Source organism: Astyanax mexicanus, chromosome 2 (genome assembly GCF_023375975.1).
Source record: "Astyanax mexicanus isolate ESR-SI-001 chromosome 2, AstMex3_surface, whole genome shotgun sequence".
NCBI lineage: Eukaryota > Metazoa > Chordata > Actinopteri > Characiformes > Acestrorhamphidae > Astyanax > Astyanax mexicanus.
The window spans coordinates 77,212,153-77,240,106 of NC_064409.1; the positions used below are offsets into that span (position 1 = coordinate 77,212,153).

A 27,954-nucleotide genomic window follows, 5' to 3' on the forward strand; every position below is an offset into this window, starting at 1 on the left:
GGAGGCAGGCAATGCAGATTCTATGTATATATGTCTATGTCATTATCAGTACAGCGATGGCGGCGCCCGGAGGTACAAAGAAGCGTTATAGGATGTAAACAGGGATTTTTAATAAACTTCTTGTTCTCAGAACGCTGTGGGAGAACTGAGGTGAGGTATTCAACAAAGGTAAGTACATTTTATCATGTTTTACTACAACAAAAGTACATTTAACACCAGAGTTCTCCTTTAAATATTAAATATATTGTGACATTTGCTTATTTATGTAAAAAAGACAGAACAAATCAATATGCAGCCATTTTTATTGATTCATCAAAAACCTTTAATACAGATGATGACAGCAAATAAATATAAACACGATACAAAGCAGCAATATGTTTTCCTTCTGAAGAAAGTATTGTGATCTTGTTTTTGAGCTAATCTGAAGAACAATGTTTAGTTTCAGATTTTACCCAGTTGATGTTAATTTAATGCTTTAAACATTGCTTTGTTCAAGCAAAGAAATAGTTTTAAACAACCAGAAAATGTAAATATCCCAACCCTAGCAGAATCCAGCACTGTAAGGGTCACAGAGTGTAAATGCATTGGCATATAGCCGGATGCTAAACTCACTTTTAAGCTTTTTTTTTTAAAACAAATCTCAACACAAGTAAAATAGAGCTGAAAAACGGACAGATTCCAAAATCACAAAACTGTTACGTCACAGTTATGAGTCATTATAGTTATGTATAGTCATCCTGAGGAGTGAAACCCTTTCAAAGATACTGTAAATACAGTGGCTAGTTTATGGGTTTGTGGAAGCAAAGCTAACAAGGCTAATAGCTAACAATAGCCAAGCGGGGATACCAATTCAAAATAAGATTATGTTTATAAAGGGTTTATAAATGGTTTACAATTAGTTTATTAACGGTTTTTAACAATCAGTTATAACACATACGTAGAAAGGGCAACGATATAGATGGCTTTGGGTTCACTTTTTGGCAAACAGCAGGTCATTGTTGCCCTTTCTACGTATGTGTTATAACTGATTATTATTGATTTTTAAGGCATTTACTACCTAATTAGTAACCATTAATGAACTAATTGTAAACCATTTATAAACCCTTTATAAAGGTGGTCTTATTTTAAAGTGGACCCAAACGAGTAACCATGCTAAACAAGCTAAGCATGCATAGCATCCATGCAGGGAATCAGATCAAGCTAGTTGGCTGATAGGAAGATCACTGGTTCGAATCCCGGTCATGCAGCTTGCCAACAGCTGCCAGAGCCCTGAAAGAGCACAATTGGTCTTGCTCTCTTTGGGTGGGTAGAGTAGATGGAGCTCTTTCCCCTTATCACTCCTAGGGTGATGTGGATCAGAACAAGGCTGCATCTGTGAGCTGATGTATCAGAACCGAGTCGCTGCGCTTTCCTCCGAGTGTTAGCGCTGTGATGCTACTCGGTAATGCTGCCTCAGCAGCAGTTCAAAAAGAGGCGGAGCCTGACTTCACATGTATCAGAGGAGGCATGTGCTAGTAGGTTAGCAGAAGCTTGAATACGCTATATTATATTGTTGCTGTGAACTATTGCACTGCTATAAACGTAGCCTATAAAAGTAGGTACTTTTCCCAGCAAGCCCCCTGTAAAATAAAACCAGCATTCCAGTTTGAGGTAGAATAACAGGGTGTTGAAAAAGGTTTGTAAAACGGCATCGGGCATTTTTCACCCAAATATGCTAAATATATAATAACTTTTAAATTATACACAAAACATTATGTATAATAACTTAACATACTTCATAAATGCATTCAGTTAAAATGTTAAAGTCTGACATTTAGAGAACAAAAGTAAAACGAAGAATATTAAATATATTAACACATATGTACAAAATGTAAAATAAAAATTACTATTCTGTAACACTACCTATGAATCCTGTTTTCACAATGCATTTTAAACACATTTACGGTGGATTTTTTTAATGGCATGCTTAATACCTAATTGATGTCTGTTATAAGCAAATAAATGCTCTAAATTATGATATTTTTACTTGAAATTTGGCAGAAATGTTGTCTGTAGTTTATAGAGTAAAGAAGCAATGTTCATTTAACTCAAACATAAACCTGTAAATAGTAAAATCAGAGAAACCGATCATTTTGAAGTGGTTTTATATTGCGAATGGCATATAATGCATTACGAATACAGGGTTCATATTGATCGTTACTAAATAATAAGTGAATAAACCCAGAAAACACACATTCAGCTTCATCCAGTCTTCAGCAGGGTTTCTGAAGAAGGTGTGAGGCTGCATCTGCTGGTGTGAAGAGTCACCATCATACCAGATGCATACAGTAGTGTGATACGCTGGTGATAGGCTGATAATCTCTCGCCAAGGCAATTCTTCCTGCTCTTCCAGGTCATTCAAGTCTTTCAAGCTACAACAAACTCTGTGAGATAAAGAGAGAGAGAGAGAGAGAGAGAGAGAGAGAGATTAAGTCAATGCAGCTGTTCAGCCATGATGCAATAATAAAGAATTGCTGTATCCGTGTGATTTCTCCACATTGATGTAATGGAATTAATGATCTCATGTATTGCACAAGTACAATCAGAAATGTTGGTTTTAGAGTGTGGCCAACAATAAAATCAGCTGAAGAGTGGCTAAATCATGGTCAAAGTACAAAAAAGTTCTCATGTGTCACTCACTGTAAAATATACTGCACTTATACAAAAGAAAATCCAATTTTCTCACTAAATAAAATCTATATTTTAGGCCTTTTCAAGCTTTCTGTAAAAATGGCACGTTATTCAGTCACATACATCACAGACACTGTGTTGGTTTGTCTTCTTTTATTGCTTTAAACTTCTTTTAAAAAATTGTAGTCGATAATTTTTTTTATTATCCTGCATGACACTGCAGCGACGCCCTGTAGCCGTGTTCAAGGCCCTATTTTAGCAATACATTTTTCTGGAGTGGTTCACTTGTGGTGAGAACATGATCTGGTCTCGATCCAACCCGGCTATCAAATATACTTCTTTTTAATTGAGCTAAACTGCTGATAAGGTTCAGTTTAATCTGATATATTAGCCAGACAATATACTGCTATGAACAAATGCTGTCGCTGCTGCTGCTCCTTGCTGTTTATACACTAAGAGCGCAGTATATGCAGCGTTCACTGCTCACATCTCTGCTACACGTCCCATTAAAAACACTGGGTATCACTTTAAAATAAGACTACCTTTATAAAGAGTTTATAAATGGTTTACAATTAGTTTATTAATGGTTACTAAGTAGGTTGTAAATGCTTTAAAAATCATTAATAATCAGTTATAACACATACAGAGAAAGGACAGTGACCTGTTGTTTGCCAAATAGTGAACCCACAGCCATCTATATTGTTGCCCTTTCTACGTATGTGTAATAACTTATTATTAATGATTTTTAAGGCATTTACAACCTAATTTGTAACCATTAATAAACTAACTGTAAACCATTTATAAACCCTTTATAAAGGTAGTCTTATTTTAAAGTGGTACCAAACACTGTGTTTATTAAAAGTGCAGCAGCACATTTTCAGCGCTCTGTGTTAAAGCAGCTTTACACGGTTTCACTTTAAAATAAGACTACCTTTATAAAGGGTATATAAATTGTTAGTGACAATTAGTTTATTAATGGTTACTAATTAGATTGTAAATGCCTTAAAAATCATTAATAATCAGTTATAACACATACGTAGAAAGGGCAACAATGACCTGATGTTTGCCAAATAGTGAACCCACAGCCATCTATAATGTTGCCCTTTCTACGTATGTGTTATAACTGATTATTAATGATTTTTAAGGCATTTACAACCTAATTTGTAACCATTAATAAACTAATTGTAAACCATTTATAAACCCTTTATAAAGGTAGTCTTATTTTAAAGTGGTACTGCTTCACACTGCTATAGATACATATATACAGATATACACACTGAAACACAGAATCTTCTCACTATATTTACTTTCTTTCTCCCTTGCACCAGACAGCTCTGACCAATCAGAGGAGACGATGTGCTTGCGTGGTTTATTGGTGCACATTTTTTGGAGCGTTTAGGTTTTTGTGCCTGTGTGAAACTAAACCAAACAAAGTGAGAAACGCTCCAACTAAACAAACTCGTATAGCTAATTAAGTTCTTATTCAGAAATCCTTACAACCAAGCAAAGATGTGGCAAAATGTTCCATGAATGTCTTCTCTATTAGACTCTATAACTACATTCATAACATATTATAATTAATTCATAAGGTATTATAAGCATGGCTATAAATATTTATAAAAATGCATAACCCATTATAGCCATTTTTATTAAGCATTATGACTTGTGATTTTAATACATTATAAGATGTGCTTATGATATATATGTTAAAATATATAAGTATACAGTATATCTATCATTAATAATCTGGTCCCACAATGAAAGTCTATCAATTTACTTAGAGCGCACAAAGACCTGTTATAATACATTATAATTGACTACAACTAATATTATATTTAAGACAAGTATAATTAATGAGTAGTTAAATATATATTCATACAATTACTTTTTTCAAGCTGGGACTGAGTTTCTTGGTATTGATGTATGACATGTTATAAGCACAGCTATTAATGCATTATAATCCCAGTTCATGATGCATAATAAACATGGCTATGATGAATTATGCATTTTTATAAATATGTATAGCCATGTTTGTAATGCCTTATGCATTACAATGTGTTATGAGAATGTTTATAGAATCTTATGGAAATGACATTCATAGAAAGTGTTACCTAAGATGTTTATAATAAAGTAAAAAATATATATTTTTTAATCTAATTTATTATGCATTCTTTGTTCCAATGCCCCAAGTTGGCTTTTGGGATTTCTCCTCAAACATGTAAGTTTATACTAGTATTTTAGTTACCACCACTAATATAAATATAACTGCATTTACATTTTTACATTTTTTTTATTTACAGTTAAATATCCACTTTAAAAACTTGCATCTTAAGAAGAACAAGTGCAATTCGCAGTTAATCACAAAATATTGATGAGATTAATCAGATTAATTTTTTTTAATCGATTGACTGCTTAAATTGAACAGTAGGTAGAGTATTTCAATAGATAAACAGCTAAAAATCACTGTATCAGAGGGTAAAGATAACGTAACTGATATTTTGTGCACTTTGTACTTAACCAAACATTTACAGTCAGCTCAGGCTGTATACACATATATATAATATACATTTATTGCTACTTAAAGCTTGGAGAATATTTGATGGTATGATAATTTTACCTGGATTTATTCTAAGTTCCTTTATAAAACTGGAGCCACTTTTTCTCATAGAGTTTCTGAGTGATGTTGTATTCCAGGCTTCCTCTGTGTTTTCCTTTACTTTGGAAAACAGCGTATCTTTTGTCGTAGTAATGATGCCAACGTCCATCTTCTTTGGCACCAAATCCAAATACGCTCACCTGTAAAATACACACAGAATACAGATATTTATAGATTTTTTAATATGTGTATTTTAGGAAACATCATTTTGGTAACACTTCCTATGAACCCTGTATTCATAATGCATTATATGACATACATAACACATTTTAATAACTGCAATAAGCCTGTATAACACCCATAAGTACTTTATATACTACAAGTATAAGGGTTTATAAAGAAAGGGCTTATAATGCCTTATAATATCTGTTCATAAGAACATTGTACATTGTAGTGTTGTAATGCACTATAACACAGATTTGGTATATTTTGGTATATAATCCATTATAATATGCAGCTATGATTTCTCAAATTAGGCTTTTAGAAAAGTGTGTAACACATTATAAAGGCTTATAACAGTAATTACTGACTTTAAGTGAAGTGAGTTTTCATATACTTTTTAAATGTGAAGTAAATTTTGTTATACCTCACTGTAATATCTTATAGGGCATTATGAGTGCTCTTTACTGGCTTTAAGTGAAATATGTTTTAAACATGAAGTAAATGTAATTGTACCTTACTCACTTAAAGTCAGTAATGAATGTATATGAGGCTTTATAATGTGTTACGCACTTTTATAAAAGCTTTATTTGAGAAATCATAGCTGCATATTATAATGCATTATACCAAAATATACCAAATCTGTGTTATAGTGCATTACAATGCTACATTGTACAATGTTCTTATGAACAGATATTATAAGGCATTTCAAGCCCTTTCTTTATAAACCCTTACATTTGTAGTTTATAATTTGTTATGAATGTCGCTGTAAGTACTTATGAGTTATTGTACAGGCTTATTACAGTCATTATAAGGTATTATGCATGTCATGTAATGCATTATAGATGCATTCATAAGGCATTATGAATACAGGGTTCATAGGAAGTGTTACCATCATTTTTAGTCAATTCACCACACAATGTTAATATGAACATTATATTAATATCACTGATACTAACATAACTTGGTTCCTTTTCCACCAGCTAGCTTTGTTAGTCATGTGACTGTACTACATATTCCAGACCAATCAATGAGCAGAACCTTAAACAAAAATAAAAATCATATTTTTGCAGATAATTCCTACCTGATCACAGACATGCAGCGACAACACGAGCATTAAGAATCCAGTGGAAGGATATGTGCCCTCTTTGTTCAGCCAGCTTTCATAAACATACCTCATAAAGTCAGGGTGCAAAACCATCACCTTTAACACAAACAGAAACAAAAACTTATAAAAACACGATTTGCACTAAAACGTATCAATCAACATATGTGAGATATACTAGTGCATCTCAATATATATATATATATATATATATATATTGAGATGCACTAGTATGATGATACAAGGTGATGATGTAAGACCAATTGGTACTTTCTGCAGTGTGGGCAGTGTGCCAAGTCCTGCTGGAAAATGAAATCCTCATCTCTATAAAAGTTGTCAGTAGCAGAGGGAAGCATGAAGTGCTGTAAGATTTTGTGGGAAAACAAAACTGCACTGACTTTAGACTTGATAATAAAACACAGTGGATCAACACCAGCAGATGACAGACATGACTCTCCAAACCATCACTGATCATCAGTAAATTTTACATTTCATTTATAAATCAAGGGAGCAGAGTCTATGTGTGCCTGTAGCCTGCTGCTAACCCCGGCCAGCACTCCTGGAGCAGCATTAGCATTAGCAGGTAACCGCTATCTCTGCGTGTTTACCGTGTTAAAACAAGCTATGTGGGGCTAGCTGCTAGCCGCTAATGTTAATGCTGCTGCTGCACTAAGCCTCAGTGGAAATCTGAAAATCTTAGCTTACTGTAAATAAACGAAAGGGCTTTACTCACCCAAATAAACAGTTTTCAGGAGAGAAATCTGTGTAGATTAACATCCAGCACTTGTTTAACTTAGTTTATCTTTACTTAACTTAGATACCCCATCCACCCAGCAGTAAGACCTGCTGAATTAGAAGGAAAACATGGCGAAACCCCCGTTCCTTACTATTGTCGCATAATGTGCCTTATGTATGAAAACAGACCAGAAAATAGATTCAATAGTTTATTAATAGTTGGCCTTATAATATGTAACACCTTATAGTGCAAAAAAATATGGTAAGTCACTCAGATGTTCATACAATTTCTCATCATCTCTAGACTTGACTACTGCAAGTCTCTTATGGCTGGTCTTCAAATGTGAGCCACCAAACCCCTGAAACATATTCAATCTTCTGAAGTTCAGTGATGTGACCCCTTTGCTGCATTTCCTCCACTGGCTTCCTGTTGCTGCCTGCATCAAATTCAAAACCCTAACTCTGGCCTACAAAGCCACAAATGGAAACCAACTCCTTTATACTTAATGGCAATAATGTTCAAAGCCAGATCTGTACCCAGAGCTCTTAGAGCTTTTAGTACGGCTCACCTCTAACCACCATCACTCAAGACCCACAGAAGGCAGATATCTGGATTGGTCCTAGAGGACCAAGGTGGTGGAACGAACTTCCACTGGGTGTCAGAAAAACACTAACGTCACTAACGGCCTTTAAACATCGACTAAAGACTTCATCAAGTCATATTTTCAAAGAGTTCCTATTAAAACTATTCTAAAAAAAATATACAAAATATCCTATCTTATGGTTCTAAACCTTATCAAAGCTTGATGTATCTCTTGGTTTTACTTTTTAAAAACTAGCTATGGATATTTTGAAATGAACCAAGAACCACTTTTGTAAGTCTACTAAACTAAATACCCTAAATGTAAATGTAAATTTGTGGTTTGTACTATAATATCTGTATGAAATTCATGTTGTAATCATATTTATTATTATTATACAGGCAGATGATAAATCCTGCACCCAACAAGTTATGCATAGGGCTCAGCCAGGGTGTATTATTTTTATTATTATTATAACAAACACCACAACGTCAATCTGATACTGGCTCGGCAAGGATCCAGAAGCACAGCATAACACTGTATTCATGGTCAATTGCCTCAACTGCCAAGTATTCAATGAAACAATACTGTGACAAGAACAAACAGAAAAAACACTCCTTAATCTGGCTTGACTTCATTTAACCACAACACCATCCAACCAACACACAGCACACTTTATAAAAACAATAGTACAATAGTATTACATAATCATTTATACTTTAGATTTGCGTGAGCAAACTACGACAATCGCTGGAATCTGATACTGGCTCAACAACAATGTTCATGGTCCACTGACTCAACTGCTTCAACAAGTGTTCAGACTATTGAAACATCAAATAAAACCCACACCCAGTCCATTTCCCTTTATCCACATTCAAAACACACACCACACTGCAAACTCTTCACAAGAAGTCATCAGATAGCCATCTTCCTTCACCGATGCTTCACCGAATTAACCCCTAGAACTAGGCTGTTTTGGTTTAGTGTTTTTTCTCCGTTTTTGTTTTCAGTTCCTCTTTCAGGTCTTATAACACAGTAATTATATCAGACAGACACATGCCCTGATCTCTTTTACTCCAGAAGACATACGGCTGCTCAAAAATATAATCATTTAAAATGTAAAAGGAAGCAGAATTGTTCTATTTTCCTGGAACTGATCATGTTTTGATCAAAATTTTACCAAGCGCCTTTTTTTTTTTTTTTTTACTTATTTTTGAATGTATAGACTTTAAATATATTCACACCTAAGATATCTTTTCAAAAATGGTTAGACTAGAGTGTTTATGAGATAAGAAAGCATAAGAATATTGATGATTTAAGTTCATTACATGGTTTATTAATTATTACTTTGATAAAATACATCGGGAAACAGCATCAGGCGGATTTATTTATCTTGATAATCAATAATCACACCACTAGGATACATGTAGATACTAAGAACCTGACACTCAGAGCAGCCTATGCCTTTCAGTATTTTGAGGATCAGGACACACAAAGAATAGAAAACAATACAAAAATGTAAACTTTTTAGTCTAAATAAATAAAAATGTTTAGTGCAAAATAATGACTTAAAGTAAAAATGTGCGAGTAAAATGAAAACTATATGAAGTAGTGCGCACACCATACCTAGCTTTAGTTTGAGTAAAGCAGGGAGTTTCACACTTTTTCTGTGGACACTTTTGAGTCTTTATTTACTGATATTATTTGGTTTAAACATCATATAAATATGTTTGAAGCACTAAAGGTAAATAATATTGGTTGGGGAAGGAGATTTTTCACTTTTTTAGGTGTTTTTCTCAATGGGTTTCTTGTAGATTTAGCTTTACCACACTGGGAGGTGATCACTATTTTTAGGTGATCACTTAGAAAGGTGTGATTTTGGACATAAAATCCGTCAGTAGGGTTCTAAGGGTTAAGCCCACAAAAAGACTCAACAGTGAAGTCTGGCATCCCCGATCCAAGCTCACTGTTGAAATACCTTCAAATACGCTCACTTCTCCACCTAACCTCCATCTTTCTTAGCTACAATCAGTGACTGGATCTTTTTTTCATTTATCTCTGACAACTTCTTCACAACTCTTCTCAGCACACAACCTCTATATCCCAATTTTACCAGCAATCTTGTGGCAGAGTTTGCTGTAAAACCCCTAGCACCTTCCCATAGCACCTACCTAAAATTACCCTTCCCAAAGAATACAGGGGTTGGACGATGAAACTGAAACACCTGGTTTTAAAGCACAATAATTTATTGTGGTGACGGACAGTTCTGGTGGAAACAGGAGAGTTGAGGTGCACATTGAATTCTGCCGTGATTTGATCAGCCGTGGTTTTATGTTTTTTGGATACAATCCGGGTTAGCACCCGAACATCCCTTTCAGACAGCTTCCTCTTACAGCGTCCACAGTTAATCCTGTTGAATGTGGTTGGTCCTTCTTGGTGGTATGCTGACATTACCCTGGATACCGTGGCTCTTGATGCATCACAAAGACTTGCTGTATTGGTCACAGATGCTCCAGCAAGACGTGAACCAACAATTTGTCCTCTTTTGAACTCTGGTATATCACCCATAATGTTGTGTGCATTGCAGTATTTTGAGCAGAACTGTGCTCTTACCCTGCTAATTGAACCTTCACATTCTTACTGCTCTTACTGGTATAATGTGCAATTAATGAAGATTTGACACCAGGCTGCTCCAGTTTCTGTTTCAGTTTCATTGTCCAACCCCTGTATGTCTTCGATTATTTAGGTAGATATGAAGAAGTGAAATGGGACTGCGGTCTTCACTCACCTTGTCCATATCTGCTTTTAGTGAGGTCTTTACTGCGGTATATGTGCTATAGAAAAAAGAAAAAGTGATGTTTTAATTTATTTATACCATAAAATGAGTAAATATATATACAAAAAATTCACACCATGTGAAGAAAAGTATTTATCTTCACATTTTTATACTTTCTAAGAAAACTCAAATGAACAGTATATAAAATAATGAGAAACATAAGCTTATGGTAGTGGATGGACAGGAAGTTACATAATGTGATGTTATTATGTACCCGTATGTATGTTTCGCCTCATTATCAGGTGTGTGTAGTGCACGATCTCACCGTGTGATGTGTTTGGTGGTGAAGATGCTGATGAGCCACTGTAGATCCAGGATTTTAAATGGTACCAGAAGGAGGTGGGTGGAGTTATCCATGTCTACAGCGCTCTCGGGGTAGACGGCCCGGTGGGTGGTCTTTGAACCAACATCTTTCTCATAGCCTTTGGTTGGACCTTTGTTCATCCTGCAGTACAGATTATATATATATGTTTAGTTTTTCATTCTGATGCAACAGTAGAGTTATTCAGTTGGCATGATTCTTATTATAATTCCATTCATCTTTTTTAAACGCTACAGAAACATGTAGAAACAATTTAGCAGGAACTGTATTATACTATAGTCAAGATACACCCAAAACACACCCATAATTAATTTAAAGAATTAGTAGCTACATGCCTATTGCACATGTCAAGCCGTGCACGGTGTACTTTTCCCGCCGTTACGATAGTAAAGACACACTGACAAAAAAACAAAGCCCTAAATTAGGTTGCCTGTGTCAAGCCAAGTCAAATTTATTTCTAAAGCTAAAAAAATTAAAAACCACAAGGCCCAACCAAAGTACTGTACAATACAGAAGTACACTGAAAAAAATGATGAGTAAAATCTAATTTAAAAAAGTTTCGCAACTTTCTGCATTTGCTTTTTTTTTTGGTAAATTTAATTTCAGATAAATTTAAGTAACTTCAACTCGGGTTTCAAGACTTAAATGTTACACAGAGTAACATTAACTGAAGAGACTTCAGTCAGTCCTTTCTTTTAGTAAACTTTATTTCATTTCTGCATACAATATTACCTAATTACAATAACTTAATTTATACAATATTACATAATTATAATTAATTCATTTATACAATATTACTCAAATAATTTATGATACATATTATAATTCCTGGAATTAAATATTTTTAGTTAAAACACACATATTACACTGTCTCAACTAATGGATGGCTACAAAGACATCCGCAGAAAGGAAATCATGGCTTTTTCAACTTCAAAATTAATATGTCGCTGTCCAATGAAAAATGCGTATCTTCATTTCTGACCATATTTATTTTACTACATAATTTGAACAAACTTTCTGATTTCTTGATGAACAGAGCAATAGAAATATTTCATGACCTGAAATAAACTCTTTTTATGTTGACTTCCATTGAAAGTTCAGAAGATTTTTTCTCTCTTCTGTAAAGTTGCTGTTTTGAAGATATTTGTTTTTCATTGAAAACTGACGATAGGTAGGGAAAAAGAAAAAGAGCTGGGGCCTCGTTTAAAAGCCATATATATATATATATATATATATATATATATATATATATATATATATATATATATATATATATATATATATATGTATATATCTTGGCAGCAGAAAACACATATGTACCACTGACTGATTACAACAATCAGACGTTCATTGCTATCTTGAAACACTACAGTACAAACAGCAGTGCAAAAACCTAACTTTTGCATTAACAATAAACAAAATACTAAGTCAAATAACATTGCTGAACAAACAAGCACATCTAGGTAGCTGCACTGTTAAAATAGCAATAGCAAAGTCAGAGTCCACCTGGTGCATTTCGAGCTCTGCAAGCTGTACTTTTCCCGTCGTTATGATAGCAAAGACACACTGCAATGCCCTGAATCAAACTGCAATCAAACAAAAACATTTTTCTTTGTAACAATTATCATTGATTTTTTTATATCTTTATCAGTACCTTATGACAAAGTCGTGAGCGTCTATTAATGGTCCATAACGAGATCCTTCCAGGTTGCCAGAGTTTCCCACCACAGCACAGGTTCTGCAGCGATCAGGACCAGCATCCTGGTACTGTTCTCCATCAGGGAACAGCGAGAACAGGATCTCCACAACTTCACTGTAGTTCACACCCTTGGGCTTGTGTTGAAGTGTCTAAACAGAGAAAATATATATATATATTTCATGTCTATTAGATGCTATAAACATATGTATAGCATATTATAATGCATTTATAAAAAGTTATAAACATGGTTATACATATTATATTAAATTAAAATGTATAACACATTCCAGTCATGTTTATTATGCATTATGAATTGTGATTATAATGCATCATAAGCTGTGCTTGTAATATATGTTACATATCTGGTCACTATTAATATATACATATATATATATATACTTTACTTAAAGTCTACGATGACACATTGTAAAACATAATAAAGTGATATAATCAATTATAATATTTAATATAAGTATAATTAATGAGATGTTAGCATTTAATTTTAATTTTAGTATGCTTTGTTAGGACAGTTTTGGACAATTAAACACAGCCAATGTTCCATTATAATCACTGTAATTCATAATGCATTATAAACATGGCTTTTTATAAATGTGTATATCTTATAGTGTAGTGAGTAAGTTTAAGTAGCCTAATAGACATATCATTGGTAGTAAGAGTTACCGTAAAAAAAAAAATACATATATATATATATATATATATATATATATATATATATATATATATATATTATACTTATGTTTAGTTTTATGTATTATAATGTGTCCAAGTAAAGTGACAGATATTTATAATTGAATATATTAATAGTGAGAGACATATGATATTTTAATCCATATATTACAAGCACAGCTTATGACGCACTACAATAACAATTCATAACACGTATAAACATGTCTATAAAGTATATCCATGTATATAATGCCTTATAAATGCATATATATATATAAAATATATATTATATATATATATTTTACGAAATATTTATGAAACCTTTTTTCATTTTGTTATTATTTATTATTTATTGTTGTTTCCTTCTCCCAAACTTTACTTTACTAACTATTGAAATCACATTGAAACACCATAGCAACCACCTAGCAACACGTTAACAACTACCAAGCTGCATCTTCAAAAACACCCAGTAATCAGGCAGTATCATTATTTTATACTTATAGATCAAACTGTCTTCTTTATCCACACAGCGTTTAGCTGTAAAAATAATCCTGAATATCCTCAGATATTTATTTATTTGGCTTCCTTGTGAAACATATTTTCCATGGAAACATATCAGAAAATCATCGAACCCAACTTGACATATTCAAATCTAATTTCCACAAATAATTTACAACAGATAACAGATCTCACAGACACTCCTACAAAGTACATGTGTGAAATGCTTGTTTGGAATGTGTATCAAATACAAACAAACCAGACTTTTTTTTCAATACAAACCATTTTCATAAGGTCTGCAGCAACTGCAGGACACTTCAGGAAGTACATTAGTGGAAGTATAGAGTTTATACAGAGTATAAAGTCTATTTACTCAACTGCATTTCCTTTAAGTTTCCCTTATTTTCTTAAATATACTTTGGGAAATATACAGCTTCGTTAAAGAATAAGACCTCTGGAATATAATCAAGAGGAAGATGGATGATCGCAAGCCATCAAACCACCAAACTGAACTGCTTGAATTTTTGCACCAGGAGTAAAGCAGCATAAAGTTATCCAAAAGCAGTGTGTAAGACTGGTGGAGGAGAACATGATGCCAAGATGCATGAAAAAACTGTGATTAAAAACCAGGGTTATTCCACCAAATATTGATTTCTGAACTCTTAAAACTTTATGAATATGAACTTGTTTTCTTTGCATTATTTGAGGTCTGAAAGCTCTGCATCTTTTTTTGTTATTTCAGACATTTCTCATTTTCTACAAATAAATGCTCTAAATGACAATATTTTATTTAAAATTTGGCAGAAATGTTGTTTGTAGTTTATAGAATAAAACAACAATGTTCATTTTACTCAAACATAAACCTATAAATAGCAAAATCAGAGAAACTGATTCAGAAAATGAAGTTCAATTCAATTTTATTTTATTTATATAGCGCTTTTTACAACAAAGGTTGTCACAAAGCCGCTTTACAGGAAAAACAGGTCCACGCCTCTTATGAGCAGCACCACAGAGATGCCAATTTTATGGTGACACAGTGGCAAGGAAAAACTCCCTTTAAGAGGAAGAAACCTTGGAAGGAACCAAGACTCAGTCCGAGGAACCCATCCTACTCGGGTTGACCCGCTCAGTACAAACAAATAACAAACAAATAACAGAACAAAACAGTACAGAGAATTAATGTGAACTATGGCTAATATAACAGGTACTAATTTATGAATATAAGAATGTGATGGGCACAAACTATAGAGCTATGGCTAATACAGAAACAGATACTGAGTGTGTTAATGGTAATCAGTGCAGGGTTGCAGAGCCGGAGAACAACACAGCGGGCAGTGGAGAGCCAGGCTGGGAACATCAGGAACAGGGCATCTCCATACATGTAAAAGAGATAGATAGAGAAAACAGAAAGGAAAGGAAGAGAAACAAAAAGCAGAAGTTAGAAGGGCTGTGTAATAATTCTGAGTAGAAGGACAGGGCTGATTCCTGAAAGCTGGAACCACAGACGGACACATCCAGGAAGACCGGCCGGCCAGGCGTCTCAGCACATGTGAGAAAGATAGAGAGAGAGAACAGAGAGGGGAGGGAAGAGAAAGGGGTTAGAATGGTTTTTATAAAACTCTGCTGGAGTGGGATGGGCACTGGTAGCAGCAGCTCAGGACATGGGGAGAGAAAGAGAAAGCAGATGATTAGGACAGGGTTTATATTTGCTGGATAAGCTGTAAGAGGAAGAAAATTGTAATGAGACATTACTCAAAAGCTTGAGCAAATAGAAATGTTTTGAGTCTAGATTTAAAGATTGAGAGTGTGTCTGAGTCCCGTATATTAATAGGGAGGCTATTCCAAAGTTGGGGAGCTTTATAAAAGAACGCTCTTCCTCCTGTCAGGACTGAGCAACCGCGCCCCCCCTCCGGCACTCGCTGAGAGAGCTCTATGCCCATATAAGGACATCCGCTCCTTCAGAGCACACACACACACGGCTGCTCAGCCCTGATCACAGACTGGTTTCAGCTGCGGAGAGCAGCTTAAAAGCACGCTGTTCTCCTCCACTCTTCGCCGAGTAATGGTCACTATCATGGTCTGTGTTTCCCTGCGGTTCCAGCCTGTTAGCTGTCTTACAAAGCGTTCTCTCAGACGATCCTGTCTTCCCGTTTTCCCGGAGTCCCCTTTGCCTAAGTATTTTCTGTTATATTTTCTTATTTTGTTTCTTTGCCCAGTTTGAGTTTTTTAGTCTAGCCGTTTTCCCTAAGCTCTGCTTAGTAGTTTTTCGTTCTCGTTTGTAGCCTAGTTGTCCCGTTTTTCCCCGTTGTACCGCGCTACGTGCTGGTCTTATTGTTTTGGCCACTTCCTGGTTTTATTGTTTTGGCCGTTTTCCGTTTCTCCCGTTTTTCAGCTTTTTTCTTTACTTTGCCCAGTCCCATTTCATTTGTCAGTTTCTAAGTTTGTTTCTAGTTTTCCCCAGTTAGTTATTGTTGCATGTTCATTGTGTTTAATTTGTTTTCCAATTTTGAGTTTTATTATTCCCGTGTTTCTTAATAAACACAACTGCTTCGTATTCCATCCCAGCAGTGTCTCCCTTTTCTCTCTCTCTCTGCCTGATCCCGGTCAGGTATGACAAATTACTCGGCCCAACCCGAGACCATTGGGATGGAGGCCTTGAGTACAGCTGTTCAGACCCAGGGACGATTCCTGGGTCATCAGCAGGAAACGCTCTCCCGCGTTTCACAAGTTGTTGGCACTGTGGCGCAACACCAAGAAGGCCAACAACAGCAGGTTGCTGGACTAGCCAGTGAGGTTAAAGACCTAGCGGAACTGATCAGATCTTCGCTAAACCTGCCTAGCGTCCCTAGCCCTGTCCAAGTCACGTCCCATTCGTATCCAGTGAGTAAACCAGAGACGTATTATGGCGACCCAGAGCTCTGTGAGGGGTTTCTGCTTCAGTGCGCGGTTTATTTTAAAAACCAACCAGCCGGCACTGATGAAGCCAAGATAGGCTTCGTAGTCTCCTGCCTGGCTGGCAGAGCTCTGGATTGGGCCACTGCGGTTTACCCCTTATATGAAAGGAGGACCCTTCAGTCATTTTTAAAGGAGTTTCAGGCTGTGTTTCAGCACCCCAGGAAAGGGCTTGCTAAAGGAGAGCTCCTCCTTCGCCTAGCCCAGGGTAGCCGGTCCGTCTCAGATTATGCCCTTGAGTTCCGGACAATAGCCGCGGGGAGTGGTTGGAATGAGCAAGCGCTCATTGCTATGTATCGCCATGGGTTAAGCACACGCATCCAGCGGGAGTTGGCCTGCCGGGATGATGAGCTTGAGTTAACCCCACTTATTTCCCTGTCCATAAAACTAGATCAACTTTTGAGCCGCTCAGTAGCCCACAGCCCCATCCAAGCCCGAAACATGGAGGGAACCCTTGGGGCTGCCAGGACCAACAAACCCAGCCTCACCTCCTACCCAAGTCCTGTGCCAACACCTCCGCTGTCTGCTTCTGAGCCCATGGAGTTGGGTTCCCGCCGTCTTTCACCAGAGGAGCGCCAACGCCGTTTCAGAGAGGGTCCCTGTTTGTATTGTGGAGGCTCCAACCACGCGAGGCGTGATTGCGGACTACGTCCGTCAGGAGCCCGCACCCAACCCCTTGGACAGCGCCTGGAGTTTACTCCAGGCGCTAATGTAGTGAGTACCTCAGCCAGGGGGTTGGTCTCAAAATCATTCCTGTTACCAGTGCTAATACGCTGTGTAAATGAGTCTTTCTCTGTTTTAGCCCTGATAGACTGTGGTGCCGAAGGCAACTTCATCAGCGCGGAGGTCGTGGAGCGGCTCCAAATCCCCACTGAGCCTGTCAATCCCTCCCTCCGTGTCACTGCTCTGGATGGTCAGCCGCTGGGTCAGGCTCCTATCACGCACGTCACCCAACCCACACGTCTTGCTGTCTCCAGCCTTCACAGTGAAGAAATTAGACTTCTAGTCCTGCCTCAGACAGACCATGCCATTATATTAGGTCTCCCCTGGCTTATGACCCATAATCCCCACATCTCTTGGCCTGAGAAGGAGATAATAGCTTGGTCACCTTACTGTCAGCGCCACTGCCTGGAACGAGTTCCGGTTCAAGCCCACTCTACACGTATAGAGAGTCCTGAGCCCCTAAACATAATTGACATTCCTCCAGAGTATCACGACCTCCAGGAAGTTTTTAGTCAGGTCCAGGCCACCAAGCTTCCCCCTCACCGTCCCTATGACTGCTCAATAGACCTGGTTGACAATCCTATCCTCCCTAAGGCCCGTATTTATCCCCTGACAGGTGAGGAGGAGAAGGCTATGGAGGAATACATCACTGAAGCTCTCGCTCAGGGATTCATCGAACCATCCAGGTCCCCAGTAGCCTCGGGTTTCTTCTTTATCAAGAAAAAGGGGGGGGGTCTTCGTCCCTGTATTGACTATCGGGCCCTGAATGCAATCACCAAGCGCTTCCCTTACCCCCTTCCGCTGGTGCCATCCGCTTTGGAACAGCTTAGAGGTGCCCGGGTCTTTACTAAGCTAGACTTAAGAAGTGCCTACAACCTTCTAAGAGTCAGGGAGGGGGACGAGTGGAAGACAGCATTTCTTACCACCTCAGGCCATTATCAATACCGGGTTATGCCGTATGGGCTGGCCAGTGCCCCATCCTTTTTTCAAAGCCTTATAAATGATGTCCTCAGGGAGTTCCTTGGCAAGTTTGTGATAGCATATTTGGATGACATTTTGATCTACTCCCCTGATTTCCAGTCCCATGTGAGCCATGTGAGCCAGGTCCTAGTCCGTCTACTTGAGAACGAGCTATATGTCAAGTTAGAGAAATGTGCGTTCCACCTATCCAGAGTTTCCTTCCTGGGGTATATTATAAGTAATGAGGGGGTAGTCATGGATCAGGAAAAGGTTCAGGCAGTCCTAGACTGGCCCAAGCCTACCTCAGTCAAGGAGGTTCAAAGCTTCCTGGGATTCGCCAACTTCTACAGGCGATTTATCAAAAACTTTAGCACCCTGGCTGCTCCTATCACTTCCCTTTTCAAAGGTGCCCCTAAGAAGCTAGTGTGGACCCCCCAGGCCGATAAAGCCTTCCAGGCCCTTAAGTTGGCTTTTACTTCCGCCCCAATCCTTAGACACCCTGACCCCCAGAAGCCTTTTATCGTAGAGGTAGATGCATCTGACACCGGAGTGGGGGCTGTTCTCTCCCAACGCCATGGGGAGAGTGACAGAATCTACCCAGTGGCCTTCTTCTCGCGTAAGTTGAGTGCAGCTGAACAAAATTATGGCGTGGGAGATCGTGAGCTCTTTGCTGTGAAATTGGCCTTGGGCGAATGGCGTCACTGGTTAGAAGGTGCTGCCTTTCCGTTCCAAGTGATCACCGACCACAAGAATTTGGAGTATCTAAGACACTCAAAGATAGTAAACCCCCGTCAGGCCCGTTGGTCCCTTTTTTTTTCACGCTTTGCTTTTTCAATTACTTATAGACCAGGTTCCAAGAACACCAAGGCCGATGCCCTGTCCAGAGTCTTCCAAAAAGGCCCTCCAATCCAGGCTAGTGCCATTCCTGTCCTGCCCCCTAGTGTCAAGATCCAGGCCATTCAGTGGGATCTAGACAACGAATTATCCCAGGCCTTAGCAAATGTTTCCATACCCCAGGCCTGTCCACAGGGACAGACCTATGTCCCTGCTCCCTTTCGGGTCCGCCTCGTCACTTGGGCTCACACGTTACCCTCATCAGGTCACCCAGGAGGGAGAAGGACCTTCCACCTTCTCTCTCCGAAGTACTGGTGGGAGGGCATGAGATCAGACATCAAAAAGATTGTGGCATCCTGTAGTACCTGTGCCAAATGTAAAACCCCTAAGACTCTCCCCACAGGCAAGCTCATGCCTCTCCCTGTCCCAGAACGCCCTTGGTCCCATCTGGCTCTGGATTATGTAACTGATCTGCCCAGCTCACAGGGTTTCAACACAGTCCTGACCATCATCGACCGGTTCTCAAGGGGGGTGCGTTTTATCCCCTTTTCTGCTTTGCCATCCACCCTCCAGACTGCCCAAGCCTTGGTGGACCATGTCTTCCGCAATTTCGGTATCCCAGAGGACATTGTCTCCGACCGTGGCCCCCAGTTTATATCGAGAGTCTGGCGTGCCTTTTGTCAGCATTTGGGGGTGAATGTCAGCTTGACGTCAGGGTATCACCCCCAGAGCAACGGTCACTGTGAGCGTGCTAACCAGGAACTAGGAAAGTTCCTTCGTGTGTACTGTCATCAAAATCCAGAGGACTGGCCCAAGTTCCTGGTCTGGGCAGAGATGGCCCAGAACTCCCTCAGGTGTGCCACAACTGGTCTGACCCCATTTCAGGTCTATCTGGGCTACCAGCCCCCGCTGGCCCCCTGGACTGCAGTGGAGACCCCGGTACCCGCCATTGACGACTGGATGCGACGCAGCGAAGAGGTTTGGATGTCCACTCACCAACATATCCAGACCATCCTGCGATGCTACAAAGCTCAAGCCGATCGTCGACGGGGTCCGGACCCAGACTACCAGCCCGGGGATCGAGTCTGGCTGGCCACCAAGGATCTGAGGACCGGGAACAAGACAACAAAAAAGCTTCAAGCTAAGTATTCTGGTCCTTATACCATTCTCAAAAAGATAAATGATGTTTGTTACAAGCTTAAGCTGCCCCAGTACTCGAGAGTTCACAACAGTTTCCATGTCTCCCTGTTCAAACCTGTGATCCCAGGTCCCCTGGATGAGGCCACCCCTAGTGAGGCTCCGCCGGAGCCCCTGGAAATTGAGGGTGCCCCAGCCTACCGAGTAAAGGAGGTGCTGGACTCCCGGAGGCGGGGGAATGGGCTGCAGTACCTTCTGGACTGGGAGGGTTATGGCCCTGAGGAGCGTTCCTGGGTACCAGCTGCGCAAGTCCTTGATCCGGCTCTCCTTCACGACTTCCACGTCAAGCACCCTGACCGGCCGGCGCCCAGGCCCAGAGGGCGGCCTCGTGGGGTGCGCTCTGTCCCGGGGCCGTCTCGTCCCCGTTCTGTGAGCTCCACGCCCAGCACGTCCTCCCGAGTGAGGACCCGGTCCCCTGCGTTTGGCCCTGCCTCTGTCAGCCGTCGTCCGGGTCGTCCCCGCTCTGTGGCCCACCCGGCCGCCTCGGGGGAGGGTACTGTCAGGACTGAGCAACCGCGCCCCCCCTCCGGCACTCGCTGAGAGAGCTCTATGCCCATATAAGGACATCCGCTCCTTCAGAGCACACACACACACGGCTGCTCAGCCCTGATCACAGACTGGTTTCAGCTGCGGAGAGCAGCTTAAAAGCACGCTGTTCTCCTCCACTCTTCGCCGAGTAATGGTCACTATCATGGTCTGTGTTTCCCTGCGGTTCCAGCCTGTTAGCTGTCTTACAAAGCGTTCTCTCAGACGATCCTGTCTTCCCGTTTTCCCGGAGTCCCCTTTGCCTAAGTATTTTCTGTTATATTTTCTTATTTTGTTTCTTTGCCCAGTTTGAGTTTTTTAGTCTAGCCGTTTTCCCTAAGCTCTGCTTAGTAGTTTTTCGTTCTCGTTTGTAGCCTAGTTGTCCCGTTTTTTCCCCGTTGTACCGCGCTACGCGCTGGTCTTATTGTTTTGGCCACTTCCTGGTTTTATTGTTTTGGCCGTTTTCCGTTTCTCCCGTTTTTCAGCTTTTTTCTTTACTTTGCCCAGTCCCATTTCATTTGTCAGTTTCTAAGTTTGTTTCTAGTTTTCCCCAGTTAGTTATTGTTGCATGTTCATTGTGTTTAATTTGTTTTCCAATTTTGAGTTTTATTATTCCCGTGTTTCTTAATAAACACAACTGCTTCGTATTCCATCCCAGCAGTGTCTCCCTTTTCTCTCTCTCTCTGCCTGATCCCGGTCAGGTATGACACCTCCTGTATAGTTTTTTCTAGGCCAGCGTCTTGGGAGCGGAGTGAACGCGGCGGATTGTAAGGAGTAAGGAGTTCCTGTAGATAATGCGGGGCCAGACCATTAAGGGATTTATACGTCAGGAGAAGTATTTTATAATCTATACGAAATCTAACAGGTAGCCAATGTAGGGATGAAAGAATAGGTGTAATGTGATCGAACTTTCTAGCTCTGATCTCTTAAATCTGGACACACCTTCATTTCAGTGTTTTTTAATCCAAAATATGAAGAAAAAATAATTTATTTTATTGTTTAGATAGAGACAGCTTTATATATTTTGGCTGGATTTTTTTCAGTCAGTTTTATGAGGTAGAGTCTCCTGGAATTCAGGCTTTCAGTTAACAGCTGTGCTGAACTCATCAAGAGTTAATTACTTGAATTTCTTGTCTCTTAATAAAGTGTTTGAGAGCATCAGTTAAAGTAAAGTAGTGAAGAGGTAGAGTTACAGGTATACAGTGAATAGTGAATATTAGAGTAATGTTCTAATGCAGGTTATGAGAAGCAACAACTACTCAACTAAGTACAATGAGAAACAATGCCTTTAAGAAGAAATGTACTTAAAACTTAAAAGAAAGTATTCTTAAGTGAAGTCGCAAAAAAAAAAAAGACTATTAAAAAACGTTATGTTGATGAAACTGGCACTCATCAGGACCGCCCCAGGAAAGGAAGAGCAAGAATTCATCAGAGTTAAAAGGCTCAGAAACTGCCTAGATAAGAGCTGTTAACTGAAAGCCTGAATTCCAGGTGACTCTACCTCATAAAACTGACTGAGAAAATCCAGCAGAGATGAGTAAAACTGTCTAATCTAAGCAAGAGAAGCTACTTTAAAAAATATAAAAAATATATATAAAACATATTCTGGTTTATTTTGTAAGTTTTTCCTCATAGTTTTAAAATAATGAAAAAAACACTGAATTTAGGGTGCATCCAGACTGGTTCTGTAATGGTACTGTATATTTTTTAACAATACTATTATTTAAATATACTTTAAATATACTTAAATGTGAAGAAATACATTTACAGACATGCACTTTGGAACTTGTCTACGCAAGATAACATGTTATCTTTATGGCACGCAGTCTTCACCTTTGATCTACAATATATTTGCAGTGAGAACACACACGTACATAATGCCAACACACACACACACACACACACACACACTTGTGAAAAAAGTGGCCCAGCAAAAAAATTTAAAAGGTTTCAGGAACTTAGCCTGTAACATTTTTTTTTGTATGAAATGAACCAGTTTCAAATACTAAATATGCTAAATATGTATTTGTGTATATTCTTGGGAATATTATATATATTTATATATTGAGTAACAAGATATTATTAATATTACTACTATTATTATAATAGTTTGTTTGTTTGTTTGTTTGTTCATTTATTTACTTGATGTTACATTCAATTTGTGCAAATAAAATAAATAAATAAATAAACAAACATTACATAAATATTCTTTTCAGAAATGTTCTGAAAACCTGTGGTGTACTGAAATAATGTGTCTGTAATTTGCATCACAATTTTCAATGCTAGATGAATAATAACGTTATGGAAACGTTAAAAGTAACATTCTCAAAACTAGAAATTAAGCTATTGACACAAGTGATGTTAAACTGATTTTACCAGAACATTTAAAAAGGTTACATAAACCAAAAATACCATCTGTTTGTGACCTCAAGCTCAGGCGTACTTGGGTTCTGCAGCAGAACAATGACCCAAAGCTCTAAGCTGTATAGCTTAAAATAACTAGTTAAAGTCTGGAGATTGAGATGCTGTGGGTGGTCTTAAACATTATGTTTATTCTGAAAAACACTCCAATGTGTCTGAATTAAACTGTTAATGTTTAAAAAAGGTTAAATACAGTTGTTAGACAATGAAACTGAAACACCTGTCATTTTAGTGTGGGAGGTTTCATGGCTAAATTGGAGCAGCCTGGTGGCCAATCTTCATTAATTGCACATTGCACCAGTAAGAGCAGAGTGTGAAGGTTCAATTAGCAGGGTAAGAGCACAGTTCTGCTCTAAATATTGCAATGCACACAACATTATGGGTGACATACCAGAGTTCAAAAGAGGACAAATTGTTGGTGTACGTCTTGCTGGAGCATCTGTGACCAAGACAGCAAGTCTTTGTGATGTATCAAGAGCCACGGTATCCAGGGTAATGTCAGCATACCACCAAGAAGGACCAACCACATCCAACAGGATTAACTGTGGACGCTGTAAGAGGAAGCTGTCTGAAAGGGATGTTCGGGTGCTAACCCGGATTGTATCCAAAAAAAACATAAAACCACGACTGATCAAATCACGGCAGAATTCAATGTGCACCAGGTGTTTCAGTTTCATTGTCCAACTCCTGTATATGTTTATGGTTAAAAAAAATTGTTAGCCAGAGGGCAACCATTCTTCCAGGGGGAGTAAACCAAGGCATCTAAATCAACAACCCTGTCATTAATAGTCTGCTGCTTTAGCTGTGAATTCGCTATTGTCTAGATGTTGAAACCAAAGCCTTGTTGTCAATGGCCCAGTGTATTTTTGTCATTATTCTATTATTTTAAAATGTTCTGCATTGTAGATTAATACTAAAGTCATACAAACTATGAAGAAAAATAGATGGAATTATTTACTAAACAAAAAAGTGTTAAACAAACAAAAATATGTTTTATATTTTAGATTCTTCAAAGTAGCAGCTCTTCCTCAGATCACAGATTTGCACAATAAATGGCTTTCAGTTAACAGCTGTGCTGAACTCATTAAGAGTTAGTTACTTGAATTTCTTGTCTCTTAATAAAGTGTTTGAGAGCATCAGTTACAGTGAATAGTGAATATTTGAGTAATTTTCTAATCCAGATTATGAGAAGCAACAACTACTCAACTAAGTAAAGAAAAAAAATAAAGTTCAGTCAATACGAAAGTAAATTTTAAGAACTTTGAAATTATCCTCAAAGAGCAGTCGCAAAAAAAAGTCAATCAAAAATGTCATAATGATGGAACTGGCCCTCATCAGGACTGCTTAAGGAAAGGAAGCCAGCCTCAGAAACTGCAAGTCATCAGCTCCCCAGATAAGACCAGATAAAAGGTTTGACCTTTAACCAGAGTTAAAGCTCCACTTGAGATTTTGTGCTCGTGGGCTCCCCCTACAGTTGTAGAGTGTAATAAATGTTTCAGGCGGATTAGTTTCTCTTTCTCGTTTTCTGGCTTTTACAGACATATTCAGTCTCTTTCCAGCTTCTGCCAGAGTGTCTGTATGTTATTTTGTAAAGAATGAACCAGTAGTCCTTGTAGAACTGTTAGAACTAAAGGTTGGAAAGCAGGTCGCAGTTCTCGCGAGCGTTGGTCGCGGCCACCTCAGAAAACTTACAGAGTCTGGTTTGAGCTCAGAGGAGCTCCGGCACAGACACGAGAGCACCGCTATTCCTCCTATTACACCTCAATGCAGCGCTGCAGTGAGTTTCAAGCTGTAATTTTACTTCTTTAAAAAGATAAAAAATCAAGGAAATTCTACCTAGTGCTGCTTTAAGTTAAGTTAAGTTCCATTTAATGGACATTCAGTTCAGTGTTAGTTGAATGTCAGTTGAGAATCAACAAGGCCATAAAATGGACCATCCAAGTAAAGTGTTACCAAAAGAGCAGTGACAGTAATGTAAGAATAACTTTGAGAGTATCCTCAAGTGCAGTCACAAAAAAGACCATCAAAGACATCATAATGATAGAACTGGCACTCATCAGGACTGTTTCAGTTAAAGGATGAGCGAGAGTTTCCTCTGTTGTACAGGATAAGTTAATTAGAGTTACCAGGCTCAGAAACCACAAGTTACTAAATTATTAAATAATATTTTGGTTTGTTTAACAATAGTTACTACATGATTCCTTTTGTGTTCCTTGATAGTCTAAATCACTTCAGTATTCATTTACTATGTAGGAAAAAAAAAAAGCAAAAAACAAACAGATGACAGTGAATGAATAGGTGTGTCCAAACTTTCTGCTGGTCCTGTATAAAAAGTACATTTTAGTTGTATCTAAGCCTCCACACCTTGGGTTGGGTTCTGTGGGAACAGGTCATCACAAGTACGTTCCTCACTAAGTAAAGATGAGTACGTCAGTCTGGGTGAAGATGTGTCTTCTGTAATAAATTCCAGCCAGACAATAAAATCTATTTTATCTAAATGATGATCTTATCAGTGGAACAGGTCTGGTAAGTTTAGTAACAGAACAGAATGAAAAAAACCCACTATGTTTCTGGAAAAACAGCCAGAAATATTTTCCAATGTTATTCATCAGAGATGGATAGCGAGATCTGAGATCAGTCTGAATAAAATATTTGTGTTTTATCAGGTTTTAAAGGTTTTTCTCACTTTCATCTTACAGGAACTGCATTTTTGAAACACTTTTAATATGATTACAGTTATATATTTGAGTAAAATCAACTTGGTTGATTATTCTATAAACTACAGACAACATTTCTCACAAATTCCAAATAAAAATATTGTCATTTAGAGCATTTATTTAGAGCAGAAAATGAGAAATGAGTAAAATAACAAGAAAGAGAGCTTTCAGACCTCAAATAATGCAAAGAAAAACAAGTTCCAATTCAAAGTTCTAAGAGTTCAGAAATCAATATTTGGTGGAATAACCCTGGTTTTAAATCACAGTTTTGTTTTGTTTTTACGCATCTTGGCATCATGTTCTCCTCCACCAGTCTTACACACTGCTTTTGGAAAACTTTATGCTGCTTTACTCCTGGTGCAAAATTCTTAAGCAAGTTTAGCTTTAATGGTTTGATGGCTTGTGATCATCCATCTTCCTTTTTTTGTTAAAATCAAAGAAACTGATACATTTTTAAGTGGTCTATTATTTTTTTCCAGAGCTGTATATAATATATAATATCTTTTTTTTTTACTTTTAAGCATGTATTAACACAGGAAATAGATTTGAAGACCTGATTTAAAACGTTCTTTCTTCTAAATCAAAGCTTATCCTTTCTTACAACACCGTCACACATTAAAAACACACATTAATAAAATAAATTAAAACTCTCACAGTCTTACCTGCCACCAGTCACTGGTATTTTTACTCAGGTTGCTGTTCTGACTGGACAGGAGTACTGGGATCTGTCTCTTATAGCGCTGTAAAATCCAAGGATCCTCTTCACGTTTCGGCATACACTCCAAACAGCCACACTCATCCTCTGAAACAGGATCCAGCTGGATGGAGTGTAGCATCATCAGGCACACCATGATGGTTCCCAACATCATGGCCTGAAAGATACTGGTCAGCCGGGGAAGACGAGCCATCCTCAGTACTGTAGGTAGATAAGAATTAACACCAATGAATGTTCTGCTGCTTGGACTGAAAATCTGATTCCTCAGGAAGGGGCGGGGCTAAATCCCTGTGAGTGGTAGTAATGCTGGCAGGCTGCCTCAGTCTTATTAAGGAACTGAAGAGAAAAGATATATAGACAGATAACCTGAGTAAATATAAAAAAGCACTTTTTAAAGGACAGTGTGAAGAGTCTTTCACATCTCTGTGGAGGATTTTTTTTGTTCCACTCTTCTTTACAGAATTGAGTACCACTTTAAAAGACTACCTTTATAAAGGGTTTATAAATGGTTTACAATTAGTTTATTAATGATTAGTAATTAGTTTATGCCTTAAAAATCATTAATAATCAGTTATAACACATAATTAGAAAGGGCAACAATATAGATGGCTGTGGGTTCACTATTTGGCAAACAACAGGTCATTATTGCCCTTTCTATGTATGTGTTATAACTGATTATTAATGATTTTTAAGGCATTTACAACCTAATTAGTAACCATTAATAAACTAATTGTAAACCATTTATGAACCCTTTATAAATGTAGTCTTATTTTAAAGTGGTACCCAGAATTGTTTTAATTCAGACACACTGGATGATTTTCTGTGCCCCTTTAAAATAAGACTACCCTTATAAAGGGTTTATAAATGGTTCATAAATTAGATTAGATTATGACTTATTATTGATCAGGTTGGAAATGCCTTAAAAGCCATTGATAAGCAGTTACAACACATCAGATAAAAAA

General features: G+C 38.1%; 1 protein-coding gene across 1 annotated transcript; it reads right to left on the minus strand.

The window, feature by feature from the left end:
- Positions 1–284: 284 nt before the first annotated feature.
- LOC103044001 (CMP-N-acetylneuraminate-beta-galactosamide-alpha-2,3-sialyltransferase 1-like) lies at positions 285–27,426 on the minus strand. The gene is made up of 7 exons (XM_022671933.2): positions 26,940–27,426; positions 12,719–12,912; positions 11,008–11,187; positions 10,695–10,740; positions 6,570–6,689; positions 5,288–5,466; positions 285–2,423 (listed from the first exon to the last, which is right to left on the minus strand). The coding sequence occupies exons 1-6, from the start codon at positions 27,183–27,185 to the stop codon at positions 5,299–5,301; spliced, it is 954 nt and encodes a 317-aa protein (XP_022527654.2). The 5' UTR covers positions 27,186–27,426; the 3' UTR covers positions 285–2,423; positions 5,288–5,298.
- Between the last annotated feature and the right edge of the window lie 528 nt (positions 27,427–27,954).

Bases quoted from the DNA above. Each gene is read 5' to 3' on its own strand.
- LOC103044001 (XM_022671933.2), bottom strand. From the start codon at position 27,185: ATGGCTCGTCTTCCCCGGCTGACCAGTATCTTTCAGGCCATGATGTTG. The intron at 10,741-11,007 runs GTGAGATCGTGC...TTTTTTCTATAG, and splicing joins ACCACCAAACACATCACACG to CACATATACCGCAGTAAAGA. The intron at 6,690-10,694 runs GTGAGTGAAGAC...TTTGTGTTAAAG, and splicing joins TAAAAGCAGATATGGACAAG to GTGATGGTTTTGCACCCTGA.